General features: G+C 41.6%; 1 protein-coding gene across 1 annotated transcript in view; it reads right to left on the reverse strand.

Moving 5' to 3' along the window:
* cacna1da (calcium channel, voltage-dependent, L type, alpha 1D subunit, a) overlaps window positions 1-16,656 on the reverse strand; it is a 57,387-nt gene that overhangs the window by 9,986 nt on the left and 30,745 nt on the right. The window contains exons 19-40 of the mRNA XM_062402146.1: window positions 16,498-16,627; window positions 14,587-14,646; window positions 14,448-14,507; window positions 12,540-12,646; window positions 11,670-11,757; window positions 11,444-11,551; window positions 11,315-11,367; window positions 11,083-11,229; window positions 10,722-10,923; window positions 10,442-10,600; window positions 9,903-10,013; window positions 8,641-8,724; window positions 7,743-7,754; window positions 4,206-4,238; window positions 2,729-2,857; window positions 2,572-2,637; window positions 2,389-2,480; window positions 2,140-2,299; window positions 1,692-1,819; window positions 1,501-1,597; window positions 1,308-1,410; window positions 1,022-1,123 (exon numbers count right to left, since the gene is read on the reverse strand). Of these exons, the coding sequence (XP_062258130.1) occupies window positions 1,022-1,123; window positions 1,308-1,410; window positions 1,501-1,597; window positions 1,692-1,819; window positions 2,140-2,299; window positions 2,389-2,480; window positions 2,572-2,637; window positions 2,729-2,857; window positions 4,206-4,238; window positions 7,743-7,754; window positions 8,641-8,724; window positions 9,903-10,013; window positions 10,442-10,600; window positions 10,722-10,923; window positions 11,083-11,229; window positions 11,315-11,367; window positions 11,444-11,551; window positions 11,670-11,757; window positions 12,540-12,646; window positions 14,448-14,507; window positions 14,587-14,646; window positions 16,498-16,627 (2,231 nt within the window). The remainder of the gene's footprint in view (window positions 1-1,021; window positions 1,124-1,307; window positions 1,411-1,500; window positions 1,598-1,691; window positions 1,820-2,139; window positions 2,300-2,388; window positions 2,481-2,571; window positions 2,638-2,728; window positions 2,858-4,205; window positions 4,239-7,742; window positions 7,755-8,640; window positions 8,725-9,902; window positions 10,014-10,441; window positions 10,601-10,721; window positions 10,924-11,082; window positions 11,230-11,314; window positions 11,368-11,443; window positions 11,552-11,669; window positions 11,758-12,539; window positions 12,647-14,447; window positions 14,508-14,586; window positions 14,647-16,497; window positions 16,628-16,656) is intronic.

Below are 16,656 nucleotides of genomic sequence, written 5' to 3' on the forward strand. Positions count from 1 at the left end.
TGTGTTCTGGCATTTGTTCCCATTATGTTTTGTTTTTTATAGAATTTGTGAGAATCATTCTGAAGCAGGGGTCTGAATCACTTTGAGCAAGCACGCTGGGGACAGAGATAGGAGACAGAGGCAACACTAGTTCCATGCCACCACCCTAAAACAGAACTGCTTCAGAATATTCTGAAGTGTTTCAGAGTTTACAGAGATAAGAAAGTGAGAGGACATTAAGCTGTCGAAGCTCAAGCGGTGACAACAGGACAGCGGTTACAGAGAGAGGAGAGAGACAGATATTAGTGAGAGAGACAGAGCATGCACTTGCACTGTGCTCTACAAGGCCATGCAAGCCCAAAGCCCAGCGGACAGTCAGTGGCCTCCATCAGCATCCAGGGCAGAAGGTGTGGATCAAACACACATGGATAAGAAACACACTGCTGAGGGGGCAACCAGGAGATATGAGCAGAACAGAAACAACATGATACAGCTTGAACTCTGTGTGTGTGTGTATGTGTGTGTTTACTTGTACTTATATCTCTGTGAGGGTCATTCAGCATAGACCCTTTCGAGCATTACACAGGTGTAGTGTTGCCTCATGGCAAGAAGCACAACCCCGGTTCAGTCGGGTTCTTTCTGTTTTTTAGTTTGGATGGTCTTCCCACGTTTGCTTGGGTTTTCCTCCCCAGTGCAGATTGGGGTTAGGTTATTTGGAGTCTCTAAATTGCGCTTGGGTTTGAATGGTTGTTTGTTTCTGTATGTTGGTCCTGGGGTATGCTGCCAACCTTTCCAGGCTGTACCCAACCTCTTCTTTAGTGTCAGTGTTAGGGTATGGATTAAGTATAGGCATTTATGTGACGGCTAAGGTTAGGGTAAGGCAATAGGTGTGTCCTCGCTAAGATAGGGGTACACTAATGAGTGTGCATGTGTGTGTGTGTTGTGTGTTTTGATTCTGTGCAGGTTGCTTTAGCTTGGTATGTGTATTACAGGACTAGCAGGTGTATGATCTCATTGAAAGACACAGGCCGATTCCACTAACCACCAGCAGGAGGCACCACTTGATCCAGAAGCTTCATGCTGGTTCTTTTCCAGATCTTCTTGATGACGGCCCGCAGCTCTTCGTTGGCCTGCTCCAGATTACCTGCACCACAGGGAAACATGCGACCCTGAGAAATCAGCACTCCAGTTTGCAGCCTTTTTAATTCACACAACCTCATAATTAATGTGAACAGAGAATAACAGGCTGAGTAAATGCATCAGCAGAGTAGTGCGTGTATTTTGAATCAGAAGTAATGTGTAATGTGATTCATATTTTCGGCTCATACCCTCTGTTTTGATCTTCAGGGCCGTTCGCACCAGGGCAAACAGGGTGGCGTTAAACATGACTGTGCCGTCGCTGTTCAGAGGCATGTTCATGGCTACCAGCCTCTGAGGGAGGAGAGGAAACCGAGGCATTTAACACCATAGAACAGATAACTGATCAATGATCTTTGATGATGAGACAGTGGAAGACAACACCTTGCAGGCCACTCTGTGAGGACACAGTTTGCCGAAGCCAAGAGGCGGCTGAATGCGACGGAGGAGAGTCACCACATCCAGATGCTTGATCCTGCCTCTGCACGAGAGAAAATAACAAATGTAAGATGAGAACAGTTACAGCAACATGGATGTAAAATATTCTCCGATGCAGCAGGTAACAAAGCACATACTTGGCCTCTGGGTCGTACTCCGACCAGATTCTCTTGAACTCATCCAGGTGGTGAGGACCGAGAATGGACCAATCACGTGTCAAATAGTCAAAGTTGTCCATGATGACAGCCACAAACAAATTGATGATCTGGAGACGGACGAGAAAATGTCTGATATAAGATCATCTGTAAAGCATTGTGGTACTTTTTAATTTGTCTCTACAGGCATGAAAAACTGTGGATAGATACAAATCATGCTAGGGAAGGAGATTTCAAACCAATGTTTCATAACTTGCTAGGAAACCAGCTAATATGTCATGTGTACGCTAAATAAACTAATAACATTTCGAAGCTGTGTACCTCAACAAAACTGGACTTTCCTGTCTGCAACCTCTCTTGACACAAACTGTACATTTTAGCAGGGCAAATAAGAAAAACTAAGGAATAACACTGTTTAATGATTGTGTACCAAGAAGGCGCAGAGCATGTAGAACGTGATGAAGTAAATGATCGCAAATCCGCTGCCACAGGTCATCTCCTCCCCGGGACCGTAGTCGGACTCTGGGTCGCACAGTTTGCCCGCTATACAGGCCAACATGATCTCCTGCCACGCCTCTCCGGTGGCACACCTGGAAAAACAATCGGGCAGAAGGGAGAGATTCCATTAAACTAAACCAGCGCGTGAGTGTGCGACCCCTGAGTTTAGCTCTTTACACACCTGAAGAGCAGGAGCACGGCCTGAGGGAAGGTCTGGAAGTTGTTGTTTCTGTTTATGTGTGTGCCGTCCACCATCGCAACCTTTCCAAACACCTGAAGCAAAAACAAAAAGTGTCCACATGAAAACAACTGTTGGAAAACAGATTATAGACAAATTCAGACATTCAGATATTCAACCACCAACCTGCATTCCGATGACAGCGTAGATGAAGAACAGCATGGCGATCAGAAGAGCAACGTATGGCAGAGCCTACAGAGGAGAGGGAAGAAGAAACAGATTAATACAAATGGCAGAACTACTTCCCTCAGTCACCAATCAGATGCATTTTATTACGTCTCACCTGAAAGGATTTGATGAAAGTCCACAGCAGGGTGCGGATGCCCTCCCCTCTGCTGAGCAGCTTAACCAGCCGCATGACTCGGAACAGACGAAAGAAGGTGATTGAGATGCGAGCGCTGTCCTCTGTGTTCTGAGGAGAGATGGTGCAGAGTCAGAGGCGAGCGGAGCGACAGTGTGGGTAGTGAACACAGACGACCTGGCTGTGCTTTTACAGGATGACGAGGGCCGGAGTCAGACCTCAGCACCAGATACATATGGGCTGAGAGAGCAATTCTGCGTTATTATGTGTTCCAATAAATACAGACGTGAACCTAGTGTTGACTTTGAGAAGTTCTCTGGTGGCACATACCATATAAATTGTCTTCTTTTAGCCAAAATCATAGACGATGCATAAAGATGGAGAATATTATTCCCCAAAAGTGAAGCCAAATCATCTTGATTGCCCCCTGGTGGCAGGTTGGAGTATGGGTCTTAAACACTGCCTCTACCACGTTAATGGATGGAACATGGACCAAACTAAAAAGTCAGACTTCACTTCAAATAAATGTATCAGTCATAAACTTCTTCTCTCCTCCACGTTGGCAGATCAAACATAAACTAAAGTCAAAGTACAAATAATTTTGTTTGGTCTTTCTCAAAGATGGTTTCTGTCATTTTATGTAGTGCTTACAACACTAATATTTGTTAGGGTTAGTCTGCATATGACATAAATGGCAGGACCTGTATATAGGATTTTTTAGCTTCATTTTTGTACAACAAGAGGAAGTAGAGAAGTATCGTCCATCTTTATGTACGGACTGTGATCAAAATCAAATAGAAACAGAAAGTGATACGAAATAAGATGATTCCCTAAAGCAGTGCAGCTGCAGCTGATATGTTTCTGTTCGTCTGTATCCAAAGCACGGTCAGGAGCCCTGTCACTGTACAGACCTACAGGGGAGGAAGCAAGAAGGCGAGCATGCTGGAAAGAATCCTGGCCATACTTGACAGGACATATCTGCACAAGCATGGCACCCTCAGTCCAGAGTCACTGCATGCGGAGTCACAGTGGGACCAACCCCATTGGGTCGGCAGGGAGGTTCACAGGTCAGAGCTGGTTGACCTGATCCCAGGGGTCATCCATGGGTCACTACCCCACATGTAAGAATGGTGGCAGAGACCATGTAGCTGTGTAACAGTGCAAACGTGAGGAAGCGGCCCCAAACCACTCCCGCCTCACGGGACACACAGCGTCACGTTTGAGCGACACACTCTCCTTAGAAATAACTCCAAGTAATTTAGGAAAATTTCAGGATAAATGCAAAAGAATAAAAAAAACAAAAATTGAGGGGAAAGCTTATCATGGGAAAAGAAAATGAAATAATCAAAAGATCATAGGATGCAAAGTAGAAAATAGGAGAATATCAAACAGGGAAAAGAATGCAAATCTAAACATGGCATGGCCCTGACATGGGGGTAGGGGGGGCGGAGCTTCTTACCCCCATCTCATCCACCTGAGGAGTCTCTGTTGGCTTTAAAATCAAAGACCTGTATTAATGACTTGTACACAGGCCGCAGGTCTCACACACATTGGGCCAAACACAAAAACGTCACATTTGAAATTCAGTCTTTATCACACAACGCTAGAAGACGTCAGTCGAGACGTAGACAGAACAAAGTCACTACTCTTTTCACTGACGAGACAAAATTGCCTTGTTGTATATCTAGGACAAAGACAGACATGTATTAACACCCTATTGTCTACTTACACTTATTAGGATGACAGACACACAACATTATCTTAACACTTGAAAAGACTGCCACACAACACGTTTACAGCTTAACATTCCTATGTGTATGTGAGGCTGACGGACAACATGAGGTTACTTTAATACACAGAATTACATGTATGACTGGCACACAACTTTATCACTGCCCCAGTGTAATGGTCGTTCCTGATGGAATTAAATGGACTTTATGGCTGAGATGACGTTGGCGATCTTTAGACAATGTTAATGAGAAGTTAACTGATCGACATAACAGATGTTGTGAATGCATGTCATGATTTAGGCACCGGCTACTATTCTCACAGAGCCTCGGCTTGTGATGTGTCATCGTTAAGGCTTCAGATTCAGGCAAATAGAAAATTAAATAATGTTTAATAAATCATTGATGGCCTCTGTCAAAGGGACGGAGTACATTTAAGTAACTCTCCTCGTGGTTCTAATGATTTAAACCAACACTTTTGTTGGTTTACCAACAATCGTTTTAAGTGAGTTTAATTAGCAGAAGTGGTATAAAAGTAATAAAGTAATTTCATCCACACACTCGCTCACCCAAGACCACACACAGCTTTTCGATCTGCAAATCATTTCATTGAAAGGAAACTATATATCAGAAGTCTTCAGCAAGCATTTTGTTCACAGAGAAAGTCCAATAGTGCAAAATGAAGCGGAGACATTGGACTGAACCTGTGTGATGATTCATGTGATTTTACAGCAAAAGGAAAAGAGCTTAACTCAACACTGAAAGGAGTCATATCAGAAGACTGGACACAGACAGCTACTCCAGACAGATATGGCTTCATTCAAATACCTCGTCGCAAAACTTCACAAACTGTCACTATGGTGCAGAATGAGCAGAAATGATAACATGTAGAAATGAGCTTGAGGAGGTTCTTTAGGTAATCCTGGCCACGGCATCGATGGAGCATGCGTTTCAGCATTGCCACGTTGCTGGCGGGAGTGTGTGGGGGGGGAGGGGGGAGGGAGGCACTGCAATGCACACGCAAGACCTTTTTTGGGTGATGACGAGCCACCAGTGAAAGTCATAGCATCAGCAATGCAGCGACTCATGCATGTCAACGGTGCCCGGCAAAAAAAAATGCCATAGCAGGGCGCTCTCACAGTCTGGTGCAGAAAGAGGTGAATGAGCGACAGGGGGGGGGGGGAGAGAGAGAGAGAAGACAGACAGACAGAAAGAGGAGGAGGAAGAGGAAGAGGAGGAGGAGACCACAGAGGCCAGTACTGGTAACAAGAGCATAAAAGCGGAGAGAGACTGAGTCATACTGGACTGGGAAGAGAGAAGAGGACAGGCAGAGAGAGGTGTGTGTGTAGAGGGAGAGAGAGGAGAGTCAGTGTAGGATTGGTCATGCACCTGACTGGAGTCTACACACCTGCGCTACACATGAGTTCCACTCTGAGCTTTAAGAGCTCACTACAGGAAGACAGAACAAAACACAGAGACAATCACTCACAGAGACACAAACACAAGATCATCAAAGAACCTCAAACTCAGCTGCATTAAACCACTGTATGTGATAGAATAGCATCAGGGCTAATGTAGGGTCCCACTTTAGGGTCTGCTGATGATTGTGTTGGTCAATGAATCTTACCTGGGGAAAGAGTTTCATTTGCTGAGCATAGCTGAAGCCTATAGGGTTAAAATCCTTATTTATATTATCGTATATTTGATGCAGCCGAGAGTGCAAATAACACGAACACCTGGAGGACTCTCCGAGAATGTCTGAGAGTCCAGAAGTATATAAGCCTGTCTTTGTGTTTAAGACACGTCCCAACATGGTCTACTCTAACGAATATACACGACAATATCCACGTCGCTAAATGATTTGATCTGTTTTCCTTTTGGATACATAGTATCAGCTGCATGTAAAGCGACCTACACAACTTTAAGGAAAGTTAATGCCAATGCCTTTTAAAAGAAATCCAAACTTTTATTTAGATTGCCCTGAGAGATTGAGCTTCACGCATTCTATATTAAAATTGCCCTTAATGATGTGTAGGATGGACATTTCCAAGCTCTGAGCTCCAGGGCCATTCTGTCTGGAGGTAACGATTGAGGGGTATGGCAACAGAGAAAGGTCAAACTTCACAAGGCTCTATGGAGACAACTAACCGGAGGGGAATGGAGTGGGTGGCCGAGCGCCATCTGTGAGAAGCAGGCAGGCGGGACATGGAAAGGATGTTAGGGGAACATAAGGTACATGGTTGATGCTACCCAGCATGCATTTGGAGAGGTCACAGTGGCCAGGTGAGAAAGTAAACACAACTCATGACTGAGATGGACAACAGCAAGCAAGTAGCAAAAATCACACAATCAAACCCATTGTAGATCAGCTGATATGATTAAATGGAGCAGTATAATATCTGATCTACAAATAGCAACAACCACATGCAATGTAAACCACAAACACATGTAAAATGATACGTCGATGCCAGATGCCTCACAAGAACCACTGTCGGCCCTTGTGAATTCAACGATCCCAACATTTGACGACATAACTATCTATACATACACTCACATGTATATCACACCAAGTACATACTACACACACACACACATGCAGAATAATAAATAACACAACCACACCACTGTGTCTGTTTTAAACAAAGTTAATGCTTAAAATACACTCATGCAGATACATACTTTGTAGCACAAACTCAGAAAACATCGAAAACATGAAAAATCACTCCAGCAAAACAGCACTGCAGCTCAGACACAAGAGCGCCCAGGAGGGGAAGGATGGGCAGTGGTCAGCGGTCTATGGTTCTCCTACAACTAGACCCATTGTCACAAGCTAATCCCTGGAAACTTGAAATGTTGTCTCTGAGCATCCCTGGTGTTTGTTTGCATCCCGGACAAATCCTTCCCGTTTTTGTTTCAGTGAATCTCAAAGCGCATTACAACATATTCTATTTTTCATTTTAGATGTTTTAGTGAAGAGCCAAGCAACAAAGAGAGGAGTGTTTTAGTAGTTAGTTATGGAAAAGAAGTAGTCATCCACTATTTTATTGAGCCATGACATAAATCAATTTTAGTCAATATTAAAAGAAGGTTTAAATTATAATCTAGATCTACTGAACTGGAAAACTTGAAATGTCCACTTTTCCTGAGTCAATAAAACATTAGATGACTAATTAAGTTTTTTATCCATCGCACTGTCAAGGGGTCCCGAAGATAAAGTTGTTATAAACCACAGGTTACACACAAACATATTCGTTCATTGCCATACTTGCCTCTACAAGTTTCTATGGAAAAAAAACGAACAAGAGTATGAATTAGAAAACCACATCAGAAATCAGCCTGGTCTGAACCAAATACAGTTCTCAGAAAATGTGGGGAAGTTTTTTGTTATTGAGACAGAATTCCAGCGCCAAGTCACAGGGTTAATAATCAACAGCGTCACCAGAAACTTTGACATGATTCCTGTAACTAACAGCACTGCAACACACTGACACTGAAGCATTTAACAGAAGCAAAACTTCGGCATGACAGACTTTTAGATTCGTTTGGTGTTCACTGATAACAACAGGATATATAAATGAAGATCAAACAGAAGCTTTACAGAAAAAGCCAATGACACTTCAACAGCTACCAATGCCTTTACACAAATGATAATTCAAGCTGAGGACCTGCTCTTAGTTTAGCAAATACAACATTTTAAAGAGTAGGTTACATCTGATCATGATAGAGAAGTGGTTCCCATGAGAGAAGTCTCCTTTGTGAAAAAGACACTCTAACTACCTAAAGGGGACATATTATGCTCATAATCTGGTTAATAACTTTAATTTCCGTTATTACTTGACAAGGTTTACATGCTATTAGGACACATCATTTTCCTCATATTGTGCATAGCTCCTCATTTCAGCCTCTGTCTGAAACAACAGATTTTTGCTGCTGTCTCTTTAAAAGACTGAAATTGAATATATGTCTCCTTTAAGGAATCTAAGATACCTTAAATTTAAAAAAAATGCAAGAGGAGAAAGAGTTGCTGTTGATCTGTTCACAAAAATATTTGGGAACGACTGATACGGTGGACAAAAGTACAAGCATACAAATAATACTGTTGATTGTCATGTGGCTTTCCTATGCGGCTTCAGTTTGACTTGTAACAAAGAAAATTGTAATACTTACATTCACTTCAGTGATAGCAATATCGACGACGCTACCAACCACAATTAAGGCATCAAAAGTGTTCCAAGCATCAGCGAAATAGTGCTGTTAATGCACGACACAACACGCAAGGGGAAAGATGGGAATAAATGAGAGAGAGCATGAAGAGAAAACAGAGAATCAGAGTGTGAGAGAGTGTAGAGAATGAGTTCATGTTTTCATGAAATGACAGGGTAAGGGGAGGACAAAAAGAGAGAAAAAAAGGAGATAAGGCATCAAGAGGAATCAGATAAAACAGGTGACGTGCCATCGAGAGCTGCGGAGGAACAGAGAAACCACAGAGAGCAGCGAGGCGAGTCGTGGCCGAGCTTACTTACATCAATCTCACTGAGTACAATGTCTACTATGCTGCCAATCACAACCAGGGCGTCGAACACATTCCAGGCATCTCCAAAGTAGCCCTGATTGAGGTGGAGTGAGTGGTTGGCGAGTGGAGGGTTAGATCAGCAAAAACAAACAGTGACTTGCTCTCACACTGAAATTGCAATCCACTTAAAGTAGGTCGTTCATTTTAAACACACAGGATCCAACCTGCTGCCTACTCCAGCTGGAGGGCTCCTGATTATAGTGCAGTAATTTACACAGATCGAGCTGCAGAGTGTGCACACCACGCTGATGCTAATGCTAATGCTAATATTACAAAAAAAATCAACACTGCACCCCACACTCGGTATCTTACTAGAAGCCTGTCCTTCTTGGCAACACACAGCTGGTGATCAGGTGGCATAGTCGAGGGGAGAATGAAAACACGTTCATATGCTGCTCTTTGATTGAACATCAAAGGATTCATTTGAAATGATTAGGAATACAAATGTTTGTGAGTTGGTTTAGAGGATCAATATCCCTGTCATGTTTGTCTGTTAAATGGGAAGACACAGCCAGCAGTGGGTTAGCTTAGCGTAGCATAAAGACAGAGTGATGAAGTAGGCCAAACTAAAAAACAACCTTTAAACTTTAAAACTGACTTATTAACATGTTAAACCAGGAACATGTGATTTTAACGTTGGAGAACCCAAACCCATCTCCAGTCTTAAAGCTAAGCTACGCAGACTTCACCTTTGGCAAGGAAGTGAATGAGAATATCTGAGAACATTTTTAACATTTCTTCAATAAACAATATTTATATTTTCGGTGAGATTATTTCTGTCTCTGATTCAGTGAGTGTGTGTTAGTGATCTGGTGGCAGTAGTGTGAGCATGAATGTATTTGCAGGGGTGACTCACCCTGGGTTTGAAAGCGATGAGTTTCAGAACCATTTCCACAGTGAAGACAGCAGTGAAGACCATATTGAGAATATCCATGACATAGTTAAATGTCGCTGACTGACCATAATGCTGCAGAGATTAGATACAGAGGAATGGGTGAAAAAAAACATTTGAAAAATTGGATATAGCGCTCAAAAACCCTAACTTAATTACTTAATTAATAAGGTATTTTTTAATGCATTCACAACATTATTTAAAATAATTCAAAAAAATGTATAGCAACTTTTCTTGTAATGCCGTTTATGACTGTGTCTTTAAGAGTCTGTTCCGAGGGGGCACCAAATTCAAAATGTTTTGACTCTCCATATTCTCCATATCACATATTATGTTAACCCAATATTGAAAGTCAACTGCTTTCTAATTAAATGAGCATTAACAAACACTTACTTTTGTCAAATTGTTGACAAATATTTATCTATGCATATTATTTCTCAAATAATTGTGAAGTGTGATCCCATTTCTATCTTTGGTTTCCGAGATGTAACTTGATTTCTTACCTGCACAGCCAGGCAGAGCGTGTTGAGCATGATGAGCACGAACATGATGTATTCAAACCCAGTGGAGTTCACCACATACCAGAACTTGTACTGGTACGGGTTCTTAGGTATGTACCGCCTCAGTGGACGAGCCTTCAAAGCGTACTCCACACACTGACGCTGCATAGAGAAAAAAAAATCATTTAAAACTAGATTATTGTTTTTTAGCCACAAGAGAGACGTAAATAAACGGCATCATTTGTACTGCTGCCCCACACTCTGTGACGCTGCCGACTCTCACCTGGTTCTTGTCCAGTTCACAGTTTTTGTACTCTTTCTCTCCCTGCTCCTGAAATGTGACGATCACAAAACCTACGAAGATGTTCATCATGAAGAAGGCGATGATGATGATGTAGATGATGAAGAAGATAGAAATCTCCACGCGGTAGTTGTAAATGGGGCCGAGGTTCTCCCTGTTGGAGTCGATGGCCTTGTACAGTAACCTGAGAGGAGGAGACATGAAGGGGAGAGTGTTTGAAGACAGGCTAAGGTTTGTCGAAACACAGATGTCATCAGTTTGTTTCTCTCATAGCCGCTTTCAGGTGGTGTTGATTTTAAAGAGATTTGACTTTAACTTGCAGAGTAAAAAGTTTGACTCTTACGAAGGCCAGCCTTCAAAAGTGGACACAGTGAACAGAGCCATCATCGCCATCAGGACGTTGTCAAAATTAAAGTCGCTGTTGTGCCACATTCGTTTGTGGATGGTCGGCTGGTTCACGTCTCCGTCCTTATACAGGATGTAGGTGCCCCTATGAGAAAGGGATGTATTACAGTTAAGGTCTAATTGAGGACTGTCCATGTTTTAATTTGCTGTATAAGACATGTTAAACTAACTTGCACTCCTCTGCATTGGACTTGGCTTCATCTGTGCAGCGATAGAACTTTCCCTGTGGGGGAAAACAAAAAAGTTTCTCTCTGAATCTGAATATTAAAATAATGTCTTCATCCTGGGTAACTGCTGACCTTGAACAGCTGCACCCCTATACAGGCGAACATGAACTGGAGCAGAGTGGTGACGATCATGATGTTACCGATGGTCCTGATGGCCACAAACACACACTGCACCACGTGCTGTAAGACAGAGTCGTAAAAGTGTTAAGAAGTTGTTTCACCCCTGATGAACAGACAACTCTAAGATGGTGGTTATAAGAGTGAACAAGCTGCGGGATGACTTGTGAATAGGCTGCACCTTCAGGCCTTTGGCCCTGTTGATGGCCCTCAGGGGCCGAAGAACACGGAGGACCCTCAGAATCTTCACCACTGAGATGGCTGAGGATCTGAAAAATTATAACAAATGGCTGTAATGCACACGTTATTAAAAGAGAGAAAAGGAGTAAAGTTATGTACTGAAGTACAAATAAATATTACGAAACTCTAATCAATATCCTCCCTCTTCATTTCTTCTCTGCATCCATTCATCACATCCGGTCAAACATCAGACTGCAGCTCAAACTCAGTGTTCTTGATTTTAATTGCCTCTTATCTGACATGATTTTGACTTTTCTCTTTATGAAAAACAAGATTCCACAGATCCTACATTTTGTTCCTGTGTCTCTGTATTTTCTGGAGCTCTTTGGTCAAGAACATGAAATGTGTATAAAGAAGGACGACATGAATGCTCCTCAAAAGTGACATAGAGCGAACTAAACTCAAAGTTGTCACAACACACGACAATTACAATTTTCTCAAATATGGCTTCTGTCTTTGTTCTTATAACACAGATGTTTTTTTTTGTTTTTTCCAGCAAGTTAGGTTTTAATTATTTATTTTAGGCAAAAAAAAAGGGTGAAACGTTATGCTTGACAGCTGAGACTGACTCAGGATTGGTGGAGCACTTGTATTGTTGGGACCCTGCTGCTGTGGCTTCATCTCCTGATCGCTACTTCGCAGATTCTGACTCGAAAAGCACAAAATGGCAGTGCTGCAATATGTGATATTTAGCCTTTGTTTTAATGATAGTGGGAGGAAGTGGAGATTCATGGTCCAGCGTTACATACACTCTATGGTTGAGTTACTTTTACTGTTTGGCCAGAAGGCAAATATTTCTGTTTGTACTCACTGAATGCCAAAGGAGACAAGGGACACTCCCACCACCAAGAGGTCGAGCAGGTTGAAATAATTCCTACAAAATGCACCTTTATGGAGGAAAGCTCCGTACGTGGTCATCTGAGGAGAAATTGGAAGAAGTTAGAGGAGCAAATGAGAAAGAAAAACACTCACACATTTAATCCAACGCACACAATTCACACACAAACACGTTACGGTTATGGTCAGAGAGGACCCAGACACACATACAGTACAAACACGTTTAAAGGACAAACATTTTCTAAGCACTCACAACCTTGCAAAAACACACACACACACAAAAACATACACACGCACACGTCTCCACACTCTTTAGATCACACTGATTTGGGGTGGCGAGCTCAGAGCAGTGAAACAGGAGGCTAAATCTACCATCGCCACCCCCACGGCCCCTAACTACATGAATGTAGTAGTAAGTCATTCATTTCACAATCGACTATGGGATGAGGCAATAAAACATGCATTTTGTTGCCGTGATGTCAGGGATATTTACCACCTGCTAGAGCTCTAGTTATAGTGATTGGAAAGTTGAAATGGCCTTATTGTCACATTCATGTGGACCGTCATGTTAAAGCACATTGCATTATGTTCTTTAATATTTATAATGTAGGGGAAGCAGCTCCCAATTAAAACTTCAGAGTTCAGCAGGCAGAGAAGAAGAACCCAGCCAAAAAAACTCTTCTCCAAATAATAAAAGTAAAGGATTAATTTTTCCGAGTGCATGGAAATGTGGAGCCCTGCAGAGAGGGGGAGAGAGGGGAGCGCTAACTGAGAGCAGCTGAGGATTTCAAGTCAGACAGCAGCAGGAGCTCTTTTTTGCCCAAACGGCTGCAGACGCAACTCCACATTTCTAGGCACTCAGTCATGGGAAAGCAGACTGAACCATGCTCGGCAGGAACATGGTTGGTTTTGCCCCCTCTTTTATGGGTTATCTGAAGAGCAGTCGGTACGAGAGGCATGGCGTTAAGCTTTGACTGGAGTTGACTTTACGTCTTTGAACCCACACCCTTCCCCACTTAGAATTACCCCTAACCAGGGACACTGGAAGTCGGTACGAGCTGGGGGTGCTGAGAGGAAGTACATAATGACGTCATATTAAATGCGGCAGCATAACATTCGTTGTTTCAATGGCCAACAGCACTTTATTCCAGTTTTCAGAATATCATAAATTACAACAGACAGCAAACCCATAGATTTAGGGCCATTAAAGGAATTGGAAAAGTTTTTGTTAGATCTATCTAACCCTTAACTAAAATCGTTTATCCTTTCAGTTTGTGCCAAATTATCTGCACGGAAAATATGCTGATGTTCTAAAATCAAATCAAATATTTGATTTTGAAAAATGTTGATTTTAGTACCATGAATATTCCTCTCTTCTTCTCCCGCCTTGCAGTTCCGGTCTCCTTCCTTTAGGGAGTGCTGCAGCCCCACCAGTACCCCTACTCCCAGCGTCCCTGCACCTAACTCAACTTCAGCCAATGCCTGAACAATGTCTGAAACAGTCCGTCAAATTTTTGTTGCATCGCACCGAGGGTTGCATCATATCTGTGTCATGAAAATCATTTCAGCGATGACTGCCCCAATGACGTGACACCCATGTGAGTTGAATGTAATGTTGATGTCATGTTTCCTTCCCCCAACAGGAGTTATGTGATTAGTGTTACTTGAACAGATCTTTGTGTCCGTGTTCGTGTGTGCATGTTACGTCTCCAATATTAATTTTTGTTTCATTTTTGTTTTTATGTATTTTTTTTTAAAAGAGGTGCCGTGAAGAAAAAAGTAAATAAGAGAAAGGAAACAAACAAGCCAGGTTGTACTGAGTGGCAGGTGACACACAAGGAGAGAATGCAGCAAGGCTCTCGTTGTCATTTTAAGGGGTTACCTTCAATATGATCTCAAATGTAAACATACTAGTGAAGACATAATCTGCATAGCCTAGGACCTGGAAGGCAACGAGACGTTTGGAATATTATTGGGGGTGTGGTTAGTCACAGCACGGACAGGGGACACATGGCATTTACCTTCAATACGATCTCAACAGTAAAGATAGCCGTGAAAGCATAGTCAAAGTAACCAAGTATCTGCAAAAAGCAACGTAGATGTTTAACAAAGACAGTTCATTGTGCAGCTTCATACATTATATAACAAACTAAATGAATAAGAGAGGAACATTTTAAGCTACTTCTGGTATGATAGCACAGAAATATTCAATTACTTGCAAAAAGAGAATTCAATACTTCTCTGTCATTTTCCATGCAGAAAACTGAAGGTCAACAATGAACCATTATGTGCAAAATGAAATAAAAATCATTACAGTGCACAGAAAACAACACATCGGCAACACAGCCTAGGGTTATTTAGTTATAGAGGATGTGCCTGTTGTTTTTTTGTGTTGTAGCTCTTGAAATATAAACAGGAAGCTTTAATGATGTCAATATTAAGTATGTAAACATAAAGGAGCTAGGGTATAGAAAACAACAATTTGTACAATTTATGAAACATACTGGTGGAAACCAAACTAGGATTATTTTTTATTCAAATTCTGCCAATATATCCCTTTCACTTAAATCTTACACACTGGACCTTTAAGTGCACAGACCTACATCTCAGTTCTTTACAATATAGTAAAAAAATCTATTATCTGCATTCATCTTTTTTAGCTGTTGGGTCTTTTGTCCATTGCAGCTTTTGAATCCAGACAAAAATTTAAAAAAGTGCCTTTAAACAAAGTATTTGTACAAAATCTAGATCAAACATCAATGTATTTGATTTAATTTTGTTATTTTACACATCTATTTAATTTATATTATTTTACTCCTTCGACTTTTGTTTGAAGTCTTCTTTCCTTCCTTTTTGTGTCTTTTACGTATTTTGATCTCTTTACCTGTGCCAGAGTGAGTGTTTACACCGATACTATTTGGTGCATTTAAGGACACTGACTTCTCAGATGTGTGAGTCAGCTGTTACAAATCATTGCAGTTCAAAAGCTATTCTGTTGGGAAAAAAGCAATTATAGGAGAAAAACATTACTGTCAATCAAACATGTGACTCAGGTCGTTTCTTTGATTTAAACGTGCTGCTGTTGCCGATCTAGACCTTAAATCATGACTATATAGGAACCGAGCACAGTGACCAGTCGTTGACTTTTAATACACACAGACCATATTTTACAGAATTGTCCCGGCGTCCTGACAAGAGCGAAACTTTGTCCTGACAAATAAACTGAATGTATTGTTCTGGAAAATGATCTACAAGTGATCTTGGTTACAGGACAGGACAGATGAAATACTGTATTTGTTGGACAATGAAAACAAAACATCCAATATTCTCTCTCTCTCTCTCTCTCTCTCTCTTCACTTTGTTTCTCCCTCTTTCTCTCTCACGCTCTCTGTGGTTTATAGAACTGCAGCAAAGGACAAAAAGTGCAGCTCTAGCCTCTCAAAGGAAAAGATTAGTTCAGACTCACAAACGCGTCTTTTTTCGCACTCGTAACCTGATTTAATTTTCCTGGTGACATCCTCTATGCAATACTACAGTCAAATTGCTAGTGTATAGGTTTTATTATTGTAAAGTTAACGATTCTATATTACTTTTTCAAATCTTTTCAAACACCTCTGTTGTCGGCGGCCTTTGTCCATTTGTATTGCATATCAAATAATTACTTCAACTGCTATTTAAACACAGACATGGGGGGAAATTAAATGTATAAACTTAGATCACGGGTCAGTAGACATGTAGAAAGTATTCAATTTAAAATGAATCAGCTAAAAAATGCATTAGCACCGGCAAAGTCATAAAAAGTAAAAGTAGTCTATTCAGAACTACTTTTATCACAAAAAGGATTTCTCAATAATATAATTTGACCGACTATTCTTCGCTACAGTCTGTCAGAGGTCACCATACATTTCCAAGGAAGGTTTGATAAAACTTACAATATTGCGAGCGGAGAAGTTCCGGATGGGATCCTCAGCGGCGAGTGAGACGGAGCTCAGCATGATGAACACCAGGATGAGGTTGGTGAAGATGTGATGATTTATGAGTTTGTGGCAAAACACGCGCACCCTGCAGGACAAAGAAAACACACACCTCAG

The sequence above is a fragment of the Platichthys flesus genome, chromosome 2 (assembly GCF_949316205.1).
Source record: "Platichthys flesus chromosome 2, fPlaFle2.1, whole genome shotgun sequence".
Taxonomy (NCBI): Eukaryota; Metazoa; Chordata; class Actinopteri; order Pleuronectiformes; family Pleuronectidae; genus Platichthys; species Platichthys flesus.